This window comes from Brassica oleracea, chromosome C4, assembly GCF_000695525.1.
Source record: "Brassica oleracea var. oleracea cultivar TO1000 chromosome C4, BOL, whole genome shotgun sequence".
In the NCBI taxonomy this organism is placed as follows: Eukaryota; Viridiplantae; Streptophyta; class Magnoliopsida; order Brassicales; family Brassicaceae; genus Brassica; species Brassica oleracea.
In genome coordinates, this window is record NC_027751.1 from 9,929,723 (window position 1) to 9,955,084 (window position 25,362).

The 25,362-nt window shown below is 35.7% G+C and overlaps 3 protein-coding genes and 1 long non-coding RNA gene across 6 annotated transcripts; 1 reads left to right on the forward strand and 3 right to left on the reverse strand.

Annotated features, from left to right (window-relative positions):
- Nucleotides 1–9,951: 9,951 nt before the first annotated feature.
- On the reverse strand, nucleotides 9,952–11,073 carry LOC106338068 (formin-like protein 13). The gene has a single exon (XM_013777128.1). It carries the CDS (start codon nucleotides 11,071–11,073, stop codon nucleotides 9,952–9,954), a length of 1,122 nt encoding a protein of 373 aa, XP_013632582.1.
- Nucleotides 11,074–11,088: 15 nt separating this feature from the next.
- LOC106338069 (proline-rich receptor-like protein kinase PERK2) lies at nucleotides 11,089–11,940 on the reverse strand. The gene has a single exon (XM_013777129.1). The coding sequence runs from the start codon at nucleotides 11,938–11,940 to the stop codon at nucleotides 11,089–11,091; it is 852 nt and encodes a 283-aa protein (XP_013632583.1).
- A 2,420-nt stretch (nucleotides 11,941–14,360) lies between these two features.
- LOC106340727 (putative cysteine-rich repeat secretory protein 35) lies at nucleotides 14,361–16,024 on the reverse strand. The gene is made up of 2 exons (XM_013779573.1): nucleotides 15,644–16,024; nucleotides 14,361–14,921 (listed from the first exon to the last, which is right to left on the reverse strand). The coding sequence occupies exons 1-2, from the start codon at nucleotides 15,980–15,982 to the stop codon at nucleotides 14,478–14,480; spliced, it is 783 nt and encodes a 260-aa protein (XP_013635027.1). The 5' UTR covers nucleotides 15,983–16,024; the 3' UTR covers nucleotides 14,361–14,477.
- Nucleotides 16,025–21,674: 5,650 nt separating this feature from the next.
- LOC106340375 lies at nucleotides 21,675–23,680 on the forward strand. 3 transcript variants are annotated; one of them, XR_001269378.1, is made up of 6 exons: nucleotides 21,675–22,189; nucleotides 22,552–22,612; nucleotides 22,759–22,836; nucleotides 22,985–23,049; nucleotides 23,153–23,255; nucleotides 23,373–23,680. It is a non-coding gene; the product is annotated as an uncharacterized LOC106340375 (long non-coding RNA). The 3 variants fall into 3 exon arrangements; XR_001269377.1 differs by having other exon boundaries at nucleotides 22,552–22,836; XR_001269379.1 differs by having other exon boundaries at nucleotides 21,675–22,168; nucleotides 22,552–22,836.
- Nucleotides 23,681–25,362: the final 1,682 nt, after the last annotated feature.

A 25,362-nucleotide genomic window follows, 5' to 3' on the forward strand; every position in this document is an offset into this window, starting at 1 on the left:
GAGAACGCTTTCTCTTCCAGAGCCTCCAAATCAGCTGCTTTAGATTTTTTCCCTGGCAATGGTCCCCAGATGCCTTGTTACTTCAACAACGCCTGCATCTTAATCTGCCAAAGACTGAAGCTATTTCTCCCATCAAACTTGTCGATCTTCGCGTTTATTCTAGACATCTTCTCACCAGATCACCAACCCCGAGCTCTGATACCAGTTTGTTGTAACGGACGTGAGAAGGAACAGATGTGGAAACAGATGAATAAAAATGATGTAACTACGACACAAATATTTAACGTGGTTCATCTCGGATATTTAACGTGGTTCATCCCTAGGGCTACGTCCACGGGCAAAGAGAGATCTTATTATTGGAGGCGATATTGAGCTTACAGAGTGCAAGTTTAGGGTTATTTCGAATACAAGATATAAATAGTAGCATCTCGCATCTAAAACCCTAGACTATACGGACTCATGGGCCTAAGCCCACGATCAGATGTAACATCCATAATAACTTGATGCAATGCTTTGGTGCAACCGAGTCGGTATGATGTACGTGATGTAATATTCATCGCCTAGATGTAACATACAGATTCAAGGCATATCAACAGGTTCATATATGCTCGGGATAGATTCTGTTTCAGTAAGATCTTTGGTTTACCCTATATAGTCTATATATTTCTTCGTTTTAGATGCAATTTTGCTAATCAATTTTAATTTATATTGTTTATTCTTCCTTTTTTTGATCAAAGAAACATTGCATTACTAGCAGGAGCCTAACCTCCTGAAACAGGGTTTGTTATAGACATAGCAAGGGCTGATTTTGCCACAGAATCAGCCTCGGAATTGAAATTACGAGAAATAAAGTGAAAAGAAATTACATCAAAGAGAGAGATAAAGTGATAGATATCAAACATGATACCGAACAGTTCAGATTGATACTCTCCCGTCTTCAACAAGTTGATTAGAGGTAGAGAATCAGATAGAACCGCAAGGGATCAGACGTTTGAAAATACGGCCAATGATACCGCGCGATGGACAGCGATGGCTTCTGCCATTAAAGCTGATGAAACATGGCTGAAGGATTCAGCTACGGTGGGTAGAGAACGCACAACCTCTCCAGTGAATACCCCTCCTATCCCGCATCGGCCAGAGTTAGCATCCCACGCCGCATCTACTTTAACTACAAGACTCCCAGGCTGGAACGTCGGAGGAGAGTAGGCCGCACGCTGGTGAGACCTGTTTTGATCGAGACTTAGTGGAGTTACCGTCTTGTTGTTAGGTTGAGCATCATTCCACTCTTTAGCATCCTTAATGCTCTTGAGAGCAATCTCTCGAGCTGTGAAGGCTTTATTCTCAAAACCAAGTTTATTTCTGGCTTTCCATAGGTTCCACATCACTCAGGGCCAGAGAGGACGTTCAAACCAACCGGAGGCAGAGGAACGAAGTTCCTTCCCTGTTTGATTAAATCCGAAACAGAGACAGTAGTGTTAGGTGGTCTCTGGTCTGTCGGGGTGAGGTCCCAGACTTCCTCCTCCAACGGGCAGGTGAGAAATACATGTAGATCATCTTCGTGGGCACCGCACTTTTTGCAGTTAAATCGTGGAAGACCTCTCCTCTCGAGATTAGCACTAACCGGGATGGCCTTTTTCACTACTCTCCACAGGAAGTCTTTTAACTTTGGGCTTGTTTTGATGTTCCAAATGTGTTGCAGCCAGTTCACCGGGTCATTCTCATGGTTCAACTGTCTGGTAGTTGTTATTCCAATCCCATACCCCGTCTTTGTAGAGTAAGAACCTGATTTTTCTGGGAGCCAGAGAGGTGTGTCCGGTGAAGCTGTTGAACTCGTTTTTATTCTCAAAATAGCATCCTCATACTGAGGTATAAATCTTCTTATTTTCTCCAGGTCCTATTTGTTGGAGAGAGGGCATAACAGCTCGCTAACCTTCATGAGGCTAGAATCAAGAGTAGAAGGACCTATCGGTTGAGTTGGTGTTGTGAAGGAGAGCCATGGATCGTCCCAGACTTGAATATTTTCACCATTGCCTACTGCCAAGCTGAGACCTTTCCTAAGAATGTCTCTTCCGGCCAGAGCACTTCGCCATCCATGGGAAGCTGTTGATGGGGTTGGGAAGTCCATGAATGAGGAGTTCCGATAATACTTGCCCTTAAGGACTCGAGCCAGAAGTGACTGTGGTTCTGTAATTAATCTCCACCCCACCTTCGCTAGTAGGGCGTCGTTAAAAGTCTCGATATCCCGGAACCCAAGTCAACCGGCGTATTTCGGCAGTGTCAAAGTATCCCAAGAGACCCAACACATCTTTTTCTTCTCGGGGTTTGCATCCCACCAATATCGAGTCAAGAGGGATTGAATTTGTTTACACAAGGATATTGGCAATTTAAAGCATGACATTGCATAGCATGGCATCGCAGCGAGGACAGATTTGAGCATAATCTGCTTGCCTGCCCCGGATAGAAATTTTGCAGTCCAACTATGTGCCTTTTGTGGGATTCTGTCCAGAATAGATGCAAAGATGTCTCGTTTTCTCCGTCCGAATCTCTCGGGCAGTCCGAGATACTTTCCTATCCCTCCTTCTGTGACTATCGCCATTGCTTCCTTAACTCTATCTTTGACGCAAGCCGGTGTTTTTGCAGATAACGTAATGGCTAATTTTTGAGGATTAATCTTCTGTCCCGAGACCGTCTCATAGGTTGATAGAATATTCATTAGAGCTGAAACGCAAGATGCCTTGGATTGACAGAAGAACATGGTATCATCGGCGAAAAGAAGGTGATTGATGGGTGGACTGTGGCGAGAAACCCGAATTTCGGGGAGAGAGCCGTCTGCTTGTCCCTTCTCGCACAAGGCAGAGAGGACTTCAGTGCACAATATGAAAATGTGGGGTGATAACGGATCGCCTTGGTGGAGGCCTCGGAATGGTATCACTGATCCCTGCGGAGCTCCATTTATCAAGAAGGAATATGATATTGATTCGATGCATGCCATTACCCATTGAATCCATATTGGATCAAACCGATCAGCCTTAGGACCTCTCTAACAAACGACCACTCGATCCTATTGTACGCCTTGCTCATGTCCGTTTTCACGGCCATAGAGAAATACTTCTTCGCCTCAGAAGTTCGCAGGTAGTGGAGCGTTTCATGGGTGATGATTACGTTGTCCGTGATCACTCGTCCCGCTACAAAGGCAGATTGTGTACTGGAGATGAGGCATGGTAGTAGCGGTTTGAGTCTTCGGGTAAGGATCTTGGCAATAATCTTGTAATGGGTGTTGCATAAAGCAATTGGTCGATAATCCGCGACCGATCGAGGACCGGTGATCTTAGGAATAAGCCTAATGTGGGTTTCGTTCTGATGGGTATGAAGCTGTCCCGTGGAGAAGAAGCTCTTAACATCTTTTGTTACATCCGGTCCCACTATGTGCCAATAGGATTGGTAGAAAGTGGCCGAGAACCCGTCCGGTCCCGGTACTTTGCCCCCGTTAGTAGACTTCACTGCCTCTAAAATTTCCGAATCGCTCGGTATCATTATCAACCTTTCATTCATCTCGGGTGTCACCTTCTTAGTGAGTAAGCCTTGCATCAGCTAGAAGTCCTCGTTACCATTCGTTGTGAAAATTTGAGTGAAGTACTCAGATATCACTCTTGCAATATCAGCTTCCTCATAGACAACTCCTCCTTGTGTGTCTTCAATGATAGGGATCGAGTTAATGGTTCTCCTCGTTCTGGTCACTGCGTGGAAGAAGCCCGTGTTCCGGTCTCCTTGCTTGAGCCATTGGATTCTGCTTCTCTATAAACAATTCTTAATATAAGAAAAAAGGGTGAACATAATTTTTATTTTATTTTCCAAATTGAGTTCATTAGCAAAATACAACAGTTTTAAGGACTTTTCATTTGAGATGATAAATCTGGGTATCTGTAACAAAATAGCCAAAAAAAAAAAAATGTGAATCTTTATAAAGCAGATGCAATTGTAGGTTATATAATTGTCTATTTAATTTTTCAAAATTTCATTTTTAATCATGAAGTTGGCAAAAATTTGCTCTTTAAACATTAAAGCTCAACTGCTAAAACTTTAAACATGTAAACTTGTTTCAGTAATATATTAAACATCAAAACTAACTTACTTGTTTCACATGTCAAACTTGTGACTGGTACTATCCATTAGTAAGTCAAAATAGGTGACATGGCGATTTTTTCCTTTTTTAAAAAATAATTTTAATAATTTTAATTAATAAAAAAAATTAAATTAAATTAAATTTAAAATAAATTCTATAAATCTAAAAATTGATAAAAATCCGATAATTAGAAAAATTTTAAAAATATGGAAAACTAATAAAATTCAAAAATTCAAAAAAATTAAAAGTTGAAAATGAAAAGGTACTTGCACCCATATCTCGTTGGTGTTTATGTAGACCTGGGCGTTTGGGTTTCTAGGTCAGGTTCGGATCCTTCGGATCCCAGAGATTTGAACCCAACAAAGCACTTGAAATTTTTTGGTTCGGGTTCGAGATGGCAGTGATGGTGAAAAATTTAATCATATCACTATAAAAAGATATTACGAGATATATTAGGATTTTTTTAACATTTTATTGAAGGTTAAAATTGAAAAATATTTAAAATTATAATTATAATTTTTATTTTTTATAAACTATTTTTCATTTTCACTTTTTCATTTTTTTAAAAAGGTTTCCTATTTTTTTTCCTATTTGTTATCAATTTTTAACAATTTTTTTTTATTATTATTTGTTTTTAATTATAATTTTTTTTTGTTTTCTTGTTTTTTTCCTGAATTTGTTTCAATTTTTAGAATTTATTTTGAATTTTTATCTAACTTTATTTGTTTTTATTAATAAAAATAATTAAATATATTTTAAAAAATAATAAACCGTGACATCACCTATTTTGACTTATTAGTGAACGGTGCCAGTCATAATTTTGACTTATCAAACAAGTAAGTTATATAACCAAGTGGCGTAGGCCTAGTGGTAAAGGGCGCACTGAGTACCACCCGAGGCGTCTTAAGTGGTAAGAAAACGTGGATCCTGCGGGCTTCGTAGTGATTAGTCATTGGGCGTAGAAAACCTCTGTGATCACACTACGGTTATCAAAAAAAAAAAAAAACAAGTAAGTTACTTTTAATGTTTAATATGTTTTTTTTTGACGAAATGTTTAATATGTTATTAAAACAAGTTTCCATGTTTAAAGTTTTAGTAGTTAAACTTTAAAGTTTAAAATGTAAACTTTTGCAAACTTCGTGATTTAAAATGCAATTTTCCCTTTTAAAAGTATTAACGCCAATTACTGACATTATTAGAGATATACAAGTTGGGAGTTCCATCAAGGATAACGATGCAATCATCACCGGTTGCGATAGTGACGATGGAAATATCAATATGCATATCTTAGATGATTTAAGTTCATATCTACAGATCTTGATTCCGTTGGTGATAGGGCTATCTCCAGCCTCCAGGAGCAGTGACAGTGACATGACAGTGACACGAGTAATGTTAAAATCCTCGACCGAGAAGAAGTTGAAGTGTCCCATTTTTCTGTCGACTACGAGTGTCTAACGAACGCAAACCCGATGTTCATGGCTAGTGTACGACAATTAATGAGGGGCCAAGAGTAGGATCCTTGACCGTCCTCTGCTGGTAATGGTACGGTTATTGACGTACTTAAAAATGATCCATTCTTGTTGTTTGATGGTGTCATGATCCCGTAATAAAACTTTTTCAAGGACCAGTGAACATCACTTGACGGAGAAAAGAATATTCCGACAGGAGTATAGACCGTTGATTTTACACTACGATCCAAGCTTTTTGGTAAACGCAAAAGCGTTCTCTTTGGCCATCGCCGCGAGCACCGTAATTTCTGACGTCGAAGACCTTTTCCCCTCTGTAATGTCCATTCGGGGGAGCTCTTGAGACGGCTAAGAAGAAGACCATATCGACCGATCTCATTTCTTTCTTTCGTTCTTAACCTACTGATAAGTTGAGGTAAAGTGAAGCGTTTTGAGCTTCTTATTTATATGTAACAATCAGTTTTTTTTTTTTTTTTTTTTTTTTTTTTTTTTTTTGATAAAAGGTTTTCAATTAAAAGCATAAGAGAGCAAATTCTACAAGCAGAGCTTAGTAGACTAAGTAGCCTTTACATTTAAAATAACCCAACCTAAATTTGTAATGCCCAAAAGAAGAGAGAGCCCAAAGATGGAGTAGTTTCAGAGCCCAAGAGTTGGAGCCCAAGTCTTAACACCAGTGAAATTTGGAAGTAACGGAGTGGTCGACGATCAAGTTGAGATCACTGGAGGGGGATAGACGACGAAAACCAGAGGGTAAGCATGTCGGATGAGAGATGAGGGTCGTCATGTCTGATGCTGGCAATCCTTCTTCTGATCATTTTATCTATGTCGGAGGTTAGAGATGAGGCTGATCGGTAGTTGTTACGGTGAAGCCTGTGATTCCTTTCTGTCCAGAGAGCATAGATTGTCGCCTGCCATGTGAGCAATAAAAGGTACCTCTCTGCTTTAGTTCCAGCAAAGTTATGGAGGAAGTCAAGAATCTCAAGCCACGAGCGAGGGGATTGGTGTTGCATACAGTGGAAGAGGGAAGACCAGATATCCCAAGAGAAGCTGCAATCAAAGAAAAGGTGAGATCTTGTCTCCAATGAAGAATTGCAAAATAAGCAGGCTCCGTCTGTGATAAGTCCCCAGTTCATAAGTCTATCTCGAGTTGGAGATCGATTTAGCACCATCAGCCAAGTGAGGAACCGATGCTTGGGGATTCCCTTTGAGAACCAAACCTCTTTATACCACGAAACCTGAGGGAGTTGTTCCCGCAGCAAGTTGTAGACTTGTCTAGTGGAGTATCGTGTTTTTTGTGAGCCACCAGGACACCAGACATAAACATCAGCTTCCCCTGTGATGGTGAGTTGAAGCAGAAACGTGTATATTCTAACTTGGTTATCGGACCTTGCAGGTGGGAGGACCCAATGATCAATTTCCCATAGCTCTGCCAGTGTGGCTGTTGAAGAAGGCTCATCCCTCAGATATGATGATAATCTGCCGTAGGGTGACCAATTACAGGACCAGAAGTAAGTAGTTTCTCCATTTCCAATACCTCTTTTGATCCAGCTGTAGACATGCTCTCTTAGTAGAATAAGTTGATTTGCTTGCCATGAATTTTTCTGCTTTGTATTTATGACCCAAAAATTGTTGAGATCACCATCTAACACTTTTCTTGTGAACCAGTTGGACCAGATCGATTCCTGCTTGAAGAATAATATCCAGATCAGCTTCAGTACAGATGCCAGATTCCACAAGTGCAAGTTTTTGAGTCCTAATCCTCCTTCTTTCTTTGGGGTGGAGACTGATGACCATGACACTTTTGCTGAGTAAGGACCCTCTGTTTTGCCCTTCCACAGAAACTTGGCACAAATTGAATCAATTTCGGCGAGGCAGCCCTTCGGGAGGATGAAAGCGCATGACCAGAAATTTGTTATGCCAGCAATAACAGTAGCTAAGAGTTGTAGCCGACCCCCAAAAGATAAAGCACGAGTTGTCCAAGCCAAGAGTTTCGACTTGATCGATTGCAGCAGTGGTGCACAATTTGTCATCGTCAGCTTCTTTGTACACAGAGGGACTCCCAGGTATCTTACCGGAAGAGTGCCTTCAGTTAGTCCTGTTGCTCCTTTAATCTGGTCTAACTCGTGTGGTTTGATACCTGCAGCAAAGAGAGAAGTTTTTGTGATGCTTACAGCTAGGCCAGACCTTTGTTCAAAGTCTTGGAGGATGTCTAGGATAGCTTGAACCGATTGTGGTGTCCCCTCGCAGAAGATCAGAAGGTCATCAGCAAAACATAGGTGCGTTAACTCTGCCCTTTGACACTTTGAGTGGTAGTTGAATTTCCCTTCCCTAACAGCTTTGTTGAGTGTGATAGAGAGACAGTTCATCGCTAGGACAAAGAGATAGGGAGATACTGGATCACCCTGCCTCAGTCCCCTCCTTCCTTTAAAAAACCGTAGGATGAGCCATTGAAACCTAGAGAGAAAGAAGTAGTACAGACACAGGCATGTAACCAAGAGAGAAATATCTGAGGGACTGATAGGCTTCTAAGACATTGGAAAATGAATTCCCATCTAATCGTGTCAAACGCTTTTGCGATGTCGACCTTGATAGTTACCCTCTTAGGGCCTCCTAGTTTGTGGTATCCTTGCACTATCTCTGAGGCTAAGACTGTATTCTCAATTAGTAATCTTCCTTGGACAAAAGCTGTCTGATTTGGTAGAATAACTTCAGGAAGAATAACTTTTAGTCTCTTGACCAACATTTTCGAAATGGTTTTGTAGGTTGTGTTGCAGCAGCTTATTGGTCTGTAATCTGAGATAGTAGAAGCTCCCGGTTTCTTTGGAACGAGAGTGAGTATGGTGGAGTTTGTTGAGGATGGTAGGAAAGCAATGGTGAAGAATTTTTTGATTGCAGAGACTGTTTCCTCTCCCACCACCGGCCATGAAGCTTTAAAGAAAGCGGAGGTGAAGCCATCTGGCCCTGGGGACTTGTTTGGGTTAAGTTTCAGAATGGTTCGTGTGATCTCTTCATCTGTCGGAATTGAAGAGAGTGTCCGGGAGTGGCTGGGTGAGCAGCGGAAGTTATGAAGATCTAAGAACCATTGGAAGGAGGAGACAAGAGGAGGTAATGACGCCGGAGCTAGTATGGCACTGAAGTGCTCCAAAGCAATCTCGCACAACTCCGTGCAATCAGTAATGAGGACACCACTCGGGAGTATGAGTCCTCGGATTGCGTTATAGGATTTTCTGCCTGCAGCCACCCTCATAAAGAATATAGTATTCTGATCACCAAGCCTCAACCAGTTGATACGCGATTTTTGCTTAAAGAAAGCCTCTTCTATACCCCTGAGGAAGGTCCACTTGGCCATCATTTCTTTTTCAGTCTGAAATGTCTCAGTAGATGGGCTGTCCAGTGACTGTACCTGCACAACTTTAAGCAACTCGTTAGTTTCTAAAACTCTCTTTTGAATATCCGAAAAACTCTCTCTGTTTAGTGTTTTGATTTCTCTCTTTAATTTTTTCAGCTTAAACCCCAAATGTGAGAGATCAGTTGCTCTACTTCCATTCTGGATCCATGCGATCTCAACAATACCAAGGAAGGAAGGGTGGGTAGTGAGAAAGTTGAAGAATTTGAAAGGTCGGGTTCCGGGTGTGGGAAGGGGACATGAGAGGGTGAGGAGGCAGGGTGTATGGTCGGAGAACTCATGAGGGAGGAAGGTGGCTATGCTGTCAGGAAAAGACTCGATCCAAAGATCATTGACCAAAGCACGATCAAGCTTCTTAGTGATGGGCATCGTCGGGGTTTTATTTGTCCAAGTATGACTAGAGCCTTGAAAACGGAGATCCGAGACGCCCGAAGAGAGAAGATGATCTTTCATCTCTATCATATCTGTGGTCAGATGATCAACAGCAGCCGAGGAGTGCTCTTCATGGTGAGTAATTTGATTGAAATCACCTCCTATTATCCAGTTTCGGTTTTCCAAGAAGAGGGTGCTTTGGACCTCATGGAGATCGTCCCATAGAGTACATCTTTCTTCTCGGGTGTTGGCAGCATAGACTGCAGTGAACATGATAGCAGGGAGGGAGGGGATTGTAACAGAGCAGGTAATAGACTGTCTAGTCTGGTGCATCATTTGGACTGTTGCAGGGTGCTTCCAGATGATAATGATTCTACCATCCGCATCAGTGTCATGGTTTGAGACAAAACTCCAGTCTGGGCAGACTCGAAGTAGAAGAGAATTTAGATTGGGCTCTTTTATATGTGACTCCAAAATAGCACCAATTAATGGCTTATGTACAGAGAGCCATTGCACAAAAGGGCGGTGCTTGTCCTGCTCATTAAGTCCGCGGACATTCCAAAAAAATAGGTTGGGATTCATTATTAAAGATGGGGTTCCTCCTTGGAAGAAGGAGAGACAGTGGTAACTGGAGTTGAAGAAGAAGAGTTTTGGACAACAAGAGGTTTGGTGGTTGAAGGAGGGGTGATGATTTGGACTGGAGAAGAGGATATTGGTAATGGGGGAGTCAAGGTTTCAGGGGGGAAAGAAACTCTGGTTTTGGACGAGGAGGAAGGTTGGTCAGATGAAGATGGGTTGGTTAATAGTGGGGCGAAGGGGTTTAGAGAGGTAATACAAGGCGAGGGAGGTAGAGAGCCAAATTTGGTTGAGACAAAGGTAATTGGGCGATCTTTGAAAACCGCTGCCAGTCCCAAAACATAGGGACCAGTGTCATCAATAATTATGATCTCATCATTATCAGATGGGAGGGGGTCAGTGTCAATCTCCATGATGGTGGATGGGGCTTTAGTCGGGGAGACTTGGATTGGGAGAGGGTCTTTTGGAGGGGTATGAGCTGAAGAGGGAGGAGAAAGGTTTGTGGTGGTAGTAGTGAGGTTAGGAGGAGGAGGGGAGGGGGCAGATGGAGGAGTATTTTCTGAATTTGGAGTTTGGGTGGGAGTATTTTCTCGTGGTTTTTTTCTGTGGTTTACAGGGATCCAGTCATTTGGTCCCCTGGGGCCTTTGGGACAGTTTTTCATGAGATGGCCAGCTGTCTTGCAAGAGTAACAGACAGGTAGGCCAGCAGATGAAGGCTTTTTGGTATGGGCAGGGGGTTCTTTAGTAGAGGGCGGGGCAGGAGGTGGAAGAAGGAGACAGTTTCTCTGGATATGACCAATCTCCTTACAATGGGCACAAATTGGTGGAACCCAAGGGTATTCAATTTCAACGTTTACAAAGGTACCATCCGATCTTCCCACCTCCACGATCTTAGGTAGAGGGATGGTAGTGTCTATCTCAACTTTGACATGGGCAACACTTATGCTAGTTAAGCTTAAGGTCCAGTCGTCTGTTTCCTTTGGATCCCCAATTTGACCCGCAATGTGACTCAGACCTTCAGTGTAGATGAGATCAAACGGGACACCCTTGAGGTGAGCCCATAGTTGGATTTTGTTGAGTGAAGGGGTGAAGCCATCTGGGAATTCCGATCTTGTTGATACATGGAACATCGCAGTATCGACATACTAGAGCCTTTTCAGAAGAACTTTCTCTCTGATAAAGTCATTTGGGATTCTCACATGCACTGAATTCTTCGTGGGGACCATGTGGATTTCTAGGTGTTTGCCTTTCCCCCACATATAGTTTAGAACATTTTGTATGAGGCTATATGCAGGAACTCTCCCAAAGAATCTGCAGACAACAAAGTCCCTATGGAGTTCAGCTCCTCTACGATATACCACATCCGGAATGATGACTCTAGGGACACCTTCTGGAGAGAATGTTTGAGGAGACAGTCTTTTTAGTGTTCTGTCAGTGTTGGCCTTGGCTTTAGAAGCCCAGGAAGTAGAGGATTGAGGGATTGGAGGGGTGTTTGATGGCGAGGGGTGAGGAAGGGGGGCAACAGGTGGGACACTTGCAAGGGGAGGGGTGATAGGAATAGGGAGAATGCCAAAGTTTGGGAAGGAGGAGGAGATTTGTGGAGCAGAGTTTGTGTCGGTAGAAGAAGATCTAAGTTTTTGGTCAGATCTAGGGTTTTGGTCTGGTAGGGGAAGGATGGATGATGAGTAAGCAGCAAGAAGCTGAGTAGTAAAAGAAATAGGGAGGGGTGTTGGAGCAGGACAGGTAGTATGAGTCTCCAAATCCGGAATAGTATTTTGAGTTGAGAAAGAAGGAGGAACAGTACCTGCAGTGGGCACTGAAGCAGTAGAAGAAGGACAGACAGAGGGTTTTGGGGGGTAAGAGCGAGAGGAAGGAAGGGGAGGGAAGTTGGCGGGATCAGGGGGGTCGGGGAGGAGAGGAGGACGGCTAAGATTGCCGGCCGGAGCCGTTGGGTCCAGAGGGGAAGCGAGAGAAAAAGTCAACCAGGGGTTAGCCATTGTAACAATCAGTTACTACCATACCTTTGGAAAATTAGTTCTCTTGGAAGATTAAGCAAGAATCTTATCAAGACGGGGTAAGATTATTTGGTGTGAATAGTAGCTAATGTAGGCTGTAATAGGTAGCCAAGTCGAGGAATGATAAAAATGAACAGAAGAATTTAAAAATGGGACGGATATGAATGGAATAATGAAAGTTATGAATAAAAAATATGGAATTTTATTCCATATCATTCCCCCTCATGCACATGCATTTTTAATTCATGAATGTTTTGTAACTTTATTTTATTTTTTTCTTATTCCAAAAAGAATCATTGGAATGAAATTTGATTTTTATTCCTATTTTGAATGCAAACAAAGTCTCACATTGAAAATTTAGACAAATAATGTCTAGTATTTAAACAGATGTCTAACTCTGATTAGTACGAGACTTTTGGAAAGGTGTCCAAAACCAAATCCCTGCGAGCTTTGCCTCCGGGCCCAAAGTAGAAAATATCATACTAATCATTCGCAGAAGAATTGGACATGAGCTTGAAAAAAGCCCAACAATTGGTATCAGACCAGCCAAAAGATCCTTGAAGCTTCAATTGTGGGAGTAGAATCCTCAAGGTGACTTCGCAATTAAGGAGTGTCGAGTCTCTCTCTAACGACGAAATGGTGTAACGAGAGTTAGGTGAAAAGTTCATTGTTTTGCAATTCTATGAAATTATGACGTTTACAAAATTGCGATAGAAAAAATGATAGATATAAAATAATTAAAATAACAATTATCGTCTGAGATTAAATTAAAATAAAGTTTTACGTAATTTAAAAATATTTTTATAATTTTTATTTTATATTATTAACAAAAATTTCAAATTATGAAATGAAAATAATTATTAAACAAGTACATTTTATACCAAAATTAAATGAAACCTTCTCTGTTTTAAAATTTTGAAAATGATAAAATTTTATATATAATATAATAAAAATAAATTAGTTCATTATCAAATTAAATTCAAATAATTTTTCTTCCGAAACTTAACATGCAATAATATTTCAAGAATAATATTTCGACAATAATATTTAAACATTCAATAATATTTCAACACATGTTTTGACTTTTTATTATTTTAAAATTCAATTTTGATACTCAATACCAATGCAATATATGTCATTTTCTATAACACATAGCTTTAGATGATGAAATTTTCCACTTATGGTGCTAGATTTTTAATTTTCCTTTAGTTAAAAGTTCTTAACAGAATTAAAATTAACATAAGCTATGGGACATGTTCTTATCAGAGTTGCTAATAGAAGATAAACCCCGAGTGGTAGAACATGTAAGTACAATAAAAGGTATTAGGTTAAAAGAGCATGACTTGGTGCTTGTAAACTCACTTTTCAAGATACCATATAGTGGATCTCAAGAGAATGCAATGGCACTAAAAACCAGCAGCCTCGTCACTTGGTGAAAGAGTTCGCAAACATCATCTTCTCTGTTAAAGGAGAAGTACTATTTTTATCTACTACAAAATAGTCATACTAGAAGTCTAGGTCCATATATTCAATTTTTTTTTGTTTACATTAGTTTATTTAATGTACAACATTTCTAAATAATTATAAGGATATTAATAATAAATTTATTTTAACTATAAATTTAAATTTTAATTTTAGGAATAACATAATCTGTTGAGAAAAAATCTAACAAAATCTTTTTAAAAAATTAAATTTTCTTTTAATTAATGCACTGATTAATTTTGAAATTAGTAGTATAATATTATTATAAATTAATTTTAATTAATTTTTTATTATAAACAAAATAATGAAATTATATGCTTATTTTATAAATTTTATAAGTATATTCTACATTATATTAAAATAGAAGTAATTAATGAATTACATATTAAAATTATGTTTTTTTGTGCAAACATATTAAAATTATGTTGAATTGGTAAACTAATATATTTTGAAAAAAATACTTTCATTAAGATAAAAAAATAAAATATCATTCACCGTTTAAAGTGACTAAAATATCATTCACCTTTTAAAATGATTAATATTCATAAATTATGTAATAATTTTTACAAAAAATAAAATTGTTAACATATGTTAAATTTTAATATTTAAAACTATATATCATCTATTTAGTTATTTTTAAAATGACAGCAATATATTATCATAAATTATTATATACAAAATAATATAAAATTTTATATTTATAAATGAAATGTTACCTGCACGGGTGTGCGGGTTAAAATCTAGTTCATAATTATATCAGCAATCGGCTGAAGTCACTAAAAGCAAAGCTATCAGAAACTGAAGATGAAACACAATTCCATTGAATAATAGCCTCAAGAATTCCAAGCCAGTTGAAAATCATTGTTTAACAAAAATAATAATCAATTTTGATCTTCTCAATAATTTCTTTGGATCTGTTTCTTAAACACTCTATTTATTAATATATGTATTAAATTTGAGCAAAAAAAAAGTAAACAAAACTAAAACATAATTGGAAATTATGAAGCGGATGTATTCATCACCACCATAAAAAATGCTTAACTCCTAATAAAAGGGTATAGCTCATATCTTATTTCACAGTTCGAACCCAAAACTCTCCCTCCTTGTTTAATGTCGTCGTTTTTGAAAAGCTTTGCGATACTCCATGTCAAACAACTTTTACAATCTATTGTTAGTTCTACACACTGCACCATTGCATACAATGTATTTTTCCCAAGCTTCTTTTTCCCTTCTGCGTAAAATATGACGACAGAGTCGACTTCGGTATTTTTATCAACCTTAAGTGTTAGCTCAGAGAAAAAATCCACCACCCTCTTGGCAAACAATTTTGCATCCCCTCTTACGTTATTTGGGTTGTACATAGAAAAAATATTCTTGTAATTAGTATTGATTGGCATGTCTTCACCGATTGCACTAACCCAGAGAAAACATTGGTCGTACCATATTATTCCTCCTTTGTTCCTTAGACATCTTCTACGAAACTGCATTGTCAACCCATATATGTTTTGTATCATTTTAAAAGATGAAATAATATTTCAGTGAAAGCTTTCTTCTCCTAATTATTTGTATAATAACTGATTATTTTATGATTAGGAGAAATTTTAAAATTTAAGGATTTAAAGAAACCAGACATGTATAAATTATTTGCAACCTCTATTAGCTCATTTAATAAAAACATCGTCAATATAATTTGGTTTCTACACAACACTTATGATAAGTTGTGATGTCTAAATAACCAGAGTTGAGAGTGGTTTGGATATCCAGAAATTTCAGGGTATCGAGGATCCATTAGATCCATTTTATAACTATACATATCTAGACATGTGATTTTTGGATATCTAGATATTGATATTTATCTAAAATGGAATTAATATTTCAAAATAAAATGTAATCTTTCAAAAAATAAAAATAATACTATAAAATAATTCAAAATAAAAAAAATTGTATAAAATTTAATTTTATCTTTAGTTATACTATCACACTAATACGATCTTACAAATATCTGGATATTTAGAGTGGATAGAGCGAATATCATATATGATCTAGATCTTTGATAGTTATCCCATCCATATCTTTGATATTTTTTTAGTTAACCATAATCTTATTTTTGTTTCATGTAGTCATTTCTGTTTTGTTCAAATGAAGGTTTTATAACACCTCAAAAACGTAATCATTATATTTAAATGTATGACGGCTCGTTTACCCCTGCGACTGCGGTGTCGGCACATGTACGGCATTTAGACCCATAAGAGTCACCACGACACTGGAACATGACGGTGACAGCATCAGGAGCAGGTTCACGACCCTTGCTTGTGCGCATGAAACCGTTCTTATAATAACTACCAGTACGAACACTACGTAAAATAATGTTGAGGCTGTCCTCGTACTCACTTCCAGTATTATATATCCCTTGATCAAGGAAGCATTTGTGGTTGAGATACTCATTGGTAAGGTTCAATGAAGAAACACTATGTATGATGAGGAACTGCATAGCCAAAATAGGGGAAACAAATCGTTTGGATAGAGAATATGAAAATTTCATTCTCTTAGATTTTATTGTTTTTCAGTAAAGGGTGGTTTTCATAAATGATGTGTTGAGACTGACAGTTATATATAAGATATTCAAAAGGATTTTAATTGAATGGCTCATTAGATAGAAGAGAAAAGTGTGCAAATTTTTGGCGGCGAAAACAGAGGGATAAAGAAAAAGTCCAAATTCAAAATGTTTTACTAAGTTTAAACTTCTAAAAATAAAATCAAACTGATACTAAATTTTTTACCACTTATGAACTAAATGGGCTTTGTAATATGTTCTAATTTTGTAATTATAATAAGAAAATGCAGAAATTACCTTAACTTTTTGATTTAAAAACTGACTTTAATCTAATTTAAATCTGCCTAAATTATACTATGTGGTGTTAGTGCGTGTGCACCTTTGGCACATGCCAAGAAGCGGTTATATTATTTACTCTGTGTAATTAAAATCACAAATTATATTATTTTATATTAGGAAAATACTCTGTTTTTTTTTTCACGTCTGATTAATTATGCTATTACAACAATGAGAAATATTACATAGACGATTCTACAGCCGACAATTCTACCATCCGAGCCGCTCTATGAGATCCATGTTCGATGATACGCCCTTGAACCATGCTGAAGACCTCTTGTAACTTTTTTTCTCCATGATCTGCATAATTTGTGTTTTCTGGGGTTTGAACCCCAGACCTCCTGGTGTAGAAGCATTAATGAACTCTTAGTCAAACCACTGGACTAAGGGGGCTTCCTAGGGGTGGGCACTTTACCCGATATCCGAAGTGGCACCCGAATCCGATCCGAAAAACGAACCGAAGTAGCAGAATATCCGAACAGATATTGAATTAGGAGAGATTGGATATCCGAACCCGAACGGGTAATATCCGAACCCGAATGGATATCCAAAAATAACCGAACATACGTATAATTAAACTTATATTTCTAGTTTACATCTCTCATTTTATATAAAATATTTATATTGATACTACACATATTTTAAGTTCATATGATATACATACAATTACGGAGAAAATGATTTGCTACTCACTTAAAATGCATGTCAAATTTTATATTTAAAGAATTAACAAAAAGTTAAATCCAAAATTTAAAAACAATAACCAAATTAATGTCTTTTTAGTTTCAAAATGTTATGTCCAAATCTATTAACCATTCAATCTATTAAAAATAAAAAATTAGTTAAGTGAAAGTTATATTTTTAAATACAAGAAATTTGAGAAATGAAAATTTAATTTTGTTTTTTTCAAAATCTAAATATCCGAACCCGATCCGAAATAACCGAACCCGAACTAAAAATATCCGAACCCGACCCGAAGTACAGAAATATCCAAACGAGTTTTACACCTCTATACCGAAATACTCAAAAATCCGAAATACCCGATCCGAACGGATACCCGAACGCCCACCCCTAGGGCTTCCACAGGAAAATACTCTGTTTATGCTATCAAATTTGAAAAAATGCTTTTAGTTAATTTGTTTTTAAAAATTACACTTGTCCTATATGTAAAAAGACATTTTCAATTTCAGTTAAATATTATCTTATAAAAATTTAAATTTAGAAACTATTGAGGTAAGATATATTAATGATTTAATAATTTAAATATAGAATTGGAATAATAATTTAAAAATTCAATGTTTATCATTTAAAAAACTATTAATCTTATATAAACAGAAATTATTATGGAAAAAAATTATCACTTTCCTAATGCATTATGTAAGATTTTACATATTAAATATTAAAAGTCACCATCACACTGAACTTGTCGCAATAAAAAAACATTTCTCCATTAAGTAATAAATTCATGAGGTCATAAATTGTTGCATTAGTCATGAGTATGTTCAAAATTTCAACAGAGGGGAAATATTCAAAACTTATAAAGCACAATAGCATTAGATCAAAATTTGCTAAGTTCCCAAGTACATGAAATTTTTTGGTTTACACAAAAGATTGTGTCTTCAAGTCAAAGACTTCAACTATGATTGTTTTCATTTTTTTTTACTATTTGTCATTTAAATTAAAACAATTTCAAAATATTAAATTTAAATTATTAATGTAATTATATATATTTTGTTAGGATAATTTAGTCATTTAAATTAACAAAAAGTGTAGTTTTCAAAAGAAATAAAACACAGTGTATTTTTCAAAATAAAATCTATTTGCAGAGTATTTTCCAAATTTCCCCTTTTATATTTTATGTTCACTTAAATTTGACAGATTATTATATGAAACATATGTAACGTCAGGGGAACTAAATTGTTTCATCAAGCACACTCGTGAACTAAATGAGCTTTGTAATATGTTATAAATTTGTAGGCATAATAAGAGTTTGCAAGAACCTTTGTTTTCAATATAAAACTGACGTTAAACCTAGTAAAATTTGCTAAAGTTAAATGTACTTGTGCACCTTTGGAGCTTGCCAAGAATCGGTAACTAACTCGATGTAATTTAGACAACAAATTGTATTATTTTATATTACTGCCCAATTAATATTTAACAGATTCAAACATATGTAATGTAAGGGAAACTAAATGGGTTCATTAAATACACTAAGCTATAATTAACGAACGTTAATTAATTATCAGACCATCTAATTAAAACAGTTTTAACCAGATACCATTTGTAACGTTCCAACTGTCCATAGCTAATCGTCTTTCCACACTCGTTTACTCGGCTCGTTGACCCTTTTATGAATGATGAATGGTGCGCTAATTTTTCAGGGGCTTAGAAGTCTTTTTTATTGATTCTTCAATCACCACATCCACATGACCTTTCCCCTTGCTCTAGCCTCACTTGTAGGATAACACGAATCACTTTCCAATAGGTCACTCATCATTCTACTACTCCAGTTCAAGCACGCTTAACTTTTGAATTCTAAATGGATATGTGACCGAAAAAGTAAGTACACTTTGATGATATAAGTAGTCAAATCAATTTTATTAAATCTTTCCACATATACCACAAACCGGATGAACGGATTACTTTCATTTATCAAAATGGTCTACTGTCATGGTATGGTTTATGATATCATCAAGGGGAAAATGTCAAATGTGACATAAAACTTGATTTTAACTGTAAAAATAGACACTAAATTCAATCAAATGCAAAAGTAACAAAAAATGCTAGTGAAATTACAACCAAACCCGTATGATCAAACAAAAAAACTTATGGATTTTAACGGATATAACCTTTGGAAGTCTTACTTGATTTTGTAAATATTATGTGAGAAGATTAGTCGGGAAGTCTTCTAATATAGTTGATCCTAAAGATAATTTATAAAAAAAAAATTTATAGGGGAGAAATTGGACTCATGTAATTTTAAATATTTGTAAATGATATAAATAAAGATCTAGTAAAAATGAATTGCTTTCGACATAGATGAGTGAACACAAATTGAGTCGTGATAATCTTTGGTTTAGGGTTTAGTAACATATATTATTGTATTGTTTGTATTTTTGGGGTTAGGTTTTGGAATCTTAAATTTAAAAAAAAATAATAGTTTGACCTATATTTGTTTAGTTTTGTGTATATTAAACAATTTGAAAATTAATTTTAAGTTTAATGAAGTGTTTGTTGCTATTTAGTTATTTATTTGTTTGAGGGTTTAGAAGATGTAATGCATTATAAGATTTTTTTGGGAAATCTTCTCGGACGAATAGTAAATTTACGGTTTAGAAGACTTCTAATCTAAGACTTGTCTGAAAGTCTTCTGAATCGAAAATATTTAACCTAATTAAAAATTTTGTCTCTATATATAAATAAAATTTACACATTTTCTCTCTTCTATTAAATGGTTGCAATAAAAATGTAATGTTTCTCAATCTATAATTTTCCAACTTCTCTCTAATCTCTTTGAACTTGAAAACAACAAGCTTTATATCAATTTCTCTTTTTTTTGTCTCATGTCTTTCTCACTAATTTATCTTTTTTTTGCTAGTTTTTTATTATATGGTTCTCATCTTCCACTCTTTTAAAGACGAATCTATAAATTTTGGATATATATTTTGTGTGTTTTATATGTTAGATTATAAAAAAGTTATATATTCAACCTATGACTGTTTTATTTATTATTTAAGCATAAAAATATTTGAAAAGTTTTCTTTTTTTTGAAACTATTTTAGCGTTTTGGATATGAATGTTTTTAGATCTGAGTCAGACTTTGGAAGATGTCTCGGTTCAGAATTTAACATAAAATGCATACTCTTCTAATGCATCTTATGTTATATTCTGAACCGAAAAGGTTTAACCTAATTAGAATTTTTGTCCCTTTATATCAAGAAAATTTACACATTCGCTCTCTTCCTCTCATATGGAAGCAACAGAAATGTAATGTTTTTCATTCTAAAACTCTCTAATCTCTCTCTAATCTCTTTGAACTTGAAAAACTCAAACTTTATATTAATTTCTTATTTTTTTTGTTCATGTCTTTCTCGCTATTTTATCTTATTTTCTAGGTTTTTCATTGCATGATTCTCATCTTTCACTCAGTTAAAGGTAAATTTATAAATTTTGGAGATGTATTTTTTTGTGTTTTATATGTTAGATTCTAAAAATTTATAGATTCAATATAATGTGACTGTTTTATTTATTATTTAAGAATAAAACTATTTTTCGAAATTTTTCTCCATTTTGAAGCCATTTGAACGTTTTTAAATATGCATATTTTTCAGGTTTGAGTCAGATTTTAGAAGACTTATCGAAAGTCTTTCAGGAAATCTTCCCGAAAGTCTTCCTAATTTGCATGCATGGATGCTTACCCAAAATAGTACAAAGGGATGATATCAACTGGAGTCCAAACTTATCTATGTCGAGAAATGATCTCTAGCACCCTGTGTAACAGTTTTTTTTATTGTCTGTTTTGTGATTTGTATATATATTTTTTTAGTTTTGGATTCTTTTGTAAACTTGAAGATATGTTAATGAAAATAGTCTAGTAAAAATGGTTCATGTCTACGATATTATTTTACCAAAAGTATTTAACATCATTGAAATTATTGATACAACATACCAAGAAATATTTTAACGTTATCAATCACAGAAGACTTTTAAAAAATCTTTCTTTAACATTATTAATCAGACAAGACTTCATAATCATCTTACAATACTAAAAGGGGAATATGAAGCCCTCTGAGCTATGCCACATCATTAAAAATAATCAACGAATAAGAAAGCTTTTAGTGGCCACGTCAGACTATTGTTTACTCGACACAAATTTTTGACGGGCCAATTATGTGGGCTGATAATATTGAGAACTGGCCCATTTTTAAAAGTAAAATCTATCTTTTCGCCGGTGACTTACTACCATCGTTTCATGGTCTGCCTCCAACTTCTGGCAGTTACCCCCCAATAAAATAAATTGATGAATGTGAACACAAAGGCCAAAATATTGGTGAATGTGAAAGTTTGATAAAGAAGATTAGTTAATTAGTTACATCGTATAGTTCTTGGCCTTCTTTTTTGATCTACACTAGTATATATATTGGGCACTTTTGCCTCTCCTAAAGCTATCCACATATGCATTTCATAAAGTCTGTGGATCCCACTTAATCTCCGGTTTGTTTAGATCGAATAGGTTATTAGTTTGGGCCGGTTTAGTTTGATGTTAATTAGATTGTAGTTGGGTCTGGTTTATAAACACAGCAGCACATATATGCATGAAACGTAGCGTTTTGTGGTTCATCCGAAATTTGGGCTTCACCGTTCCCTTACTTCCTTACAGAACTGAATCAGCCGTTATGTCTTTTCATCATCTGGAAAACTACGGCTTCTCTTCTCATCTCTAAACCTCCCCTGTCGTTATCTCTTCACCTCCGACTCGGTAGATCTGCCCAGATCATTGTTGATCGTCTCCTCCATTTTTTGGGACTCGAAAAACATCAAGAAGCAAGTTGAATTCATGGGAATCATTCTGCTCCTCCTTGATGAGAAGATATTGTAACCAGAAGCGTTTTTTTTTTGCGGCTAGGGGCGGATTGTAACCAGATGCTCCCGTAAGCATCGGTGGTCACATCTTTATAGCCCTTCTGTACGACAAGGGTCCTGTAAGTAGTGGTGGCTACAACGTACACGCCATGGGTGAGAGCTCTTCTGTTGGCGGAGCAGGACACCAACTGAACCTCATAACAGCTGGATCTGTGACGGTTGCAACCGCATCTTCCTCCACTCCAAACATCGGTGGTATTGATTCTCCCTTTTAAGGTACAATGCAACGAGATCACATTGCCTATCATATAAAATTTAATATTCATTGATATTCAGCTTTCCCGTGTGAAGCCTTTTTCAAAAAAAAAAAAAAGAACTTAATTCTCTGGTTCTTCATAGTGAAAACGTTTTATTGCATCATCAGATAAGTAAAGCCGATGATGTCTTATTGCCAAATAATAAGTCTGAGAGTAGCCTCATCGTATTACTGTCCCTAAAACATTCATACTAAGCATGTGTTTAAGTTTTTTTTCCAGCCGACTGACTACTCCTTGGTATTGTATTGATATATTATACATTACTTTGATTCTCGAATGGAAATTTACTACTGATGCAAACATATCCTTCTTATTATTTAGACGAATCAGGTTACTCTGGGATCTCAACCCATGGCGAAAGAAACAGATTATGCCTTAAATGGTATGTTATTTCACTATCTTGGCAGTGATTCTCTTTGTTTACTCGCGCCATTATACATAAACAAGTAGGGAGTAATTTAGATTCATTGTTGAATTCGAGACTTTAATATATTCAAGTGGATGGATTGGATTACGTATGGTTAAAAGACTGCAGACATAGATGAGAAAGCTATCACGACAGAAAACCCTGAAGATGTGGCTGTGGCCTTCGCTGAAGCAGCCAAGGTATTCTCCCATCTCATCAAGAAGCAGTAATAGCTTCTGCAAATTTGCCTCATGTCTCCACAATTACTTGCTTGGTCATGAAAATTATAGGATATATAGCATTATTAACTCTGCAGAAAATTTTAATTATTCTTATTTGACTAAGCAGATGAGATAATACTGAAACTGTGAGGTGAAAGCATGTTTTCTCTGGATCCTCAACCACTCTTATCGGTTAGTGCTGCAGACACTGTACTCTTACTTTTTAGTGATTACTATTACAATTTGTTCTCTTGTGATTGTTATTTTAATCTTGAGGTGATCGTACGTATCTTAGGTTGTTGTGTACAAAGGTGACATCAGACAAAAACCAACCCGCAAGGAAAAAGCTCCCAAATATACTTTTAAAGATTCTTTTGTGATTCTAAACCATGGCTGTGGTAAAAATGACAACTCCTTTAAAGATTCTTTTGTGATTGAACTTTTTTTAAGAGCTAATGGAACCACACCAATGAAGATTTAACGTTTTTATAATCTTTTTTTCGTTCCTACCAAAGGACAAGCTGTAGAAAATTGTGACATACTTCCCAGATGGATAGAGTGAAGAGAGGGGATAATGTCTACTACATGGCCTATGCAATGGGAAGGATAACCTATATGCTGAAAACGTCAAGCCAGAGAGATGGCTCAAGGACACCATCCAAATTCATAAGCTTTCATGTTTGTGCACTTTTTCCCGGACAATTAAGCTATGTATGTACCTAAGAGTATAAGACGTTGTCTTTTGATTATATTTTTTTCTTTGACTGTGTATGTAAGCTGGACCAAGAATTTGTCTTGGTAAAAGAACTTCGCATATGAGCAAATGTACTACATATTTGTCAACATCCCCGCAAGCGTCTCTAGTAATAATAATAGTGCACAATGAAAGCATGGATCAAAATATAATAAATAAAAATTCAATCACAGAAATTAAAATATATGTAAACTATGTACAAAAGTTATAATTTCTTACAACATAATTTTTGTTAACAATGTAATAATAGTGCACAATGAAAGCATGGATCAAAATATAATAAATACCGAGAAATCCTATCTCATATTTTAACTGGTGCAGATTAAAAAAAATGTGGAAAGAGCAAAAGATCTAACACTTTACAGAAAATAGTATAAAAGTGGAACTACATGTATAAATATCATATTTTACTAATTTTTAATTATAAAAAAAAATATTTATGTTGCAGGATTTACACACTAAACTAAATGAAAATTGTGTCTCTAATGGTTTCCATATTGTGTGCTCAAATAAAACTGGATTTTGAGAAAATTTACAAAAGTTACTCTCGAAGAATTAGAGTTGGAGTTCAAATGGATTTTCCATACTATTGTGACTTTTTGGCACAAGAAACAAAAAGTATGTATATGTTCCAAGTAGACGGCTGTAAATTTAAAAAACAAGTAGATAAGAATTATATGAAGCTGAAAATCGAGTTTATCCTTAAAAAAAATTGAATATCGACTATGTTTGATTTAAATACATCGATCACGAGTGTGTTTGTTTAATTCACATCTACTGATGAAGTAATGATTTACACTACATGAGTTAGGTTTTGATATTTACGCATACTTTTCACGGAAACTAAAACTCTAACTATCATAAGAGAAATATAATAAAACTACACAAACCTTGCAACCAAGTAAAGTGAATTTAAAATAAATGAATTTGAGAGGAATATTATTATAACTTTGTTGTTCTAAAAATTAGAGAATGTTATAATTATTATATAGCACTCAAGTATGTTTGTTGTCCACAAATCTTGCGAAGTATTACAAATTTACCATGAATCCAGTAATAAATTTGGCTACAAAATCTACAATTTAACATAATAAATTCATCATGTTCAATTCCCTTACGGTAGAATACTAGTATACAATCCCTTACTAAATTTTGACCCGCGCTTCAAAAAACGCAGATTTTTTTTTTGATTTTAGACAAATTGTATGAATATATTTTGGATATTTGTTGGATCTTTGGATATTTTCAAGTTTCAAATTATTTTTCAGGTTTTCGGGTACTTCTAATCTTTTCAGATGTTAAATACTGAACTGACCTAGACCTATTACGTATCCAAATATTACAACTATTTTACATGTATTTGAATTATAATTCCGAACAGACCCAGATATGAAAGCAACCGACCTAAAACGAACCAAAAAAATTCAAATATCGATTTGGATCCAAATGTTTAGATTTCAAAGCCAAATAGAAAGGAATCTACATGAATACCCAAACTTACTCTCTCATTATATTTTGTTTTTTTATCTTATAAGAGTAACATTTTTTAAATTGATATGACCAAAGATTTAATTGGTAGATTTAATTTTGTAAATATTTCAAACTATATAATGTAAGATGACATGGTAAAATATGTTTAACGACATATGATTACTCACTTTAATAATTAATATATGAATATTATAGATCATGAACATAACATTATTGCTTAACAATAATTAAGTTGAGAGATAAAATTAACTCAGAAAAAC

Excerpts from the sequence above, each read along its gene's own strand:
- LOC106338068 (XM_013777128.1), bottom strand. The coding sequence starts at position 11,073 with ATGTTCCATGTATCAACAAGATCGGAATTCCCAGATGGCTTCACCCCT.
- LOC106338069 (XM_013777129.1), bottom strand. The coding sequence starts at position 11,940 with ATGGCTAACCCCTGGTTGACTTTTTCTCTCGCTTCCCCTCTGGACCCA.
- LOC106340727 (XM_013779573.1), bottom strand. The coding sequence starts at position 15,982 with ATGAAATTTTCATATTCTCTATCCAAACGATTTGTTTCCCCTATTTTG. Across the intron at positions 14,922-15,643 it reads CCGACACCGCAGTCGCAGGG|TTTCGTAGAAGATGTCTAAG; the intron begins GTAAACGAGCCG and ends TTGACAATGCAG.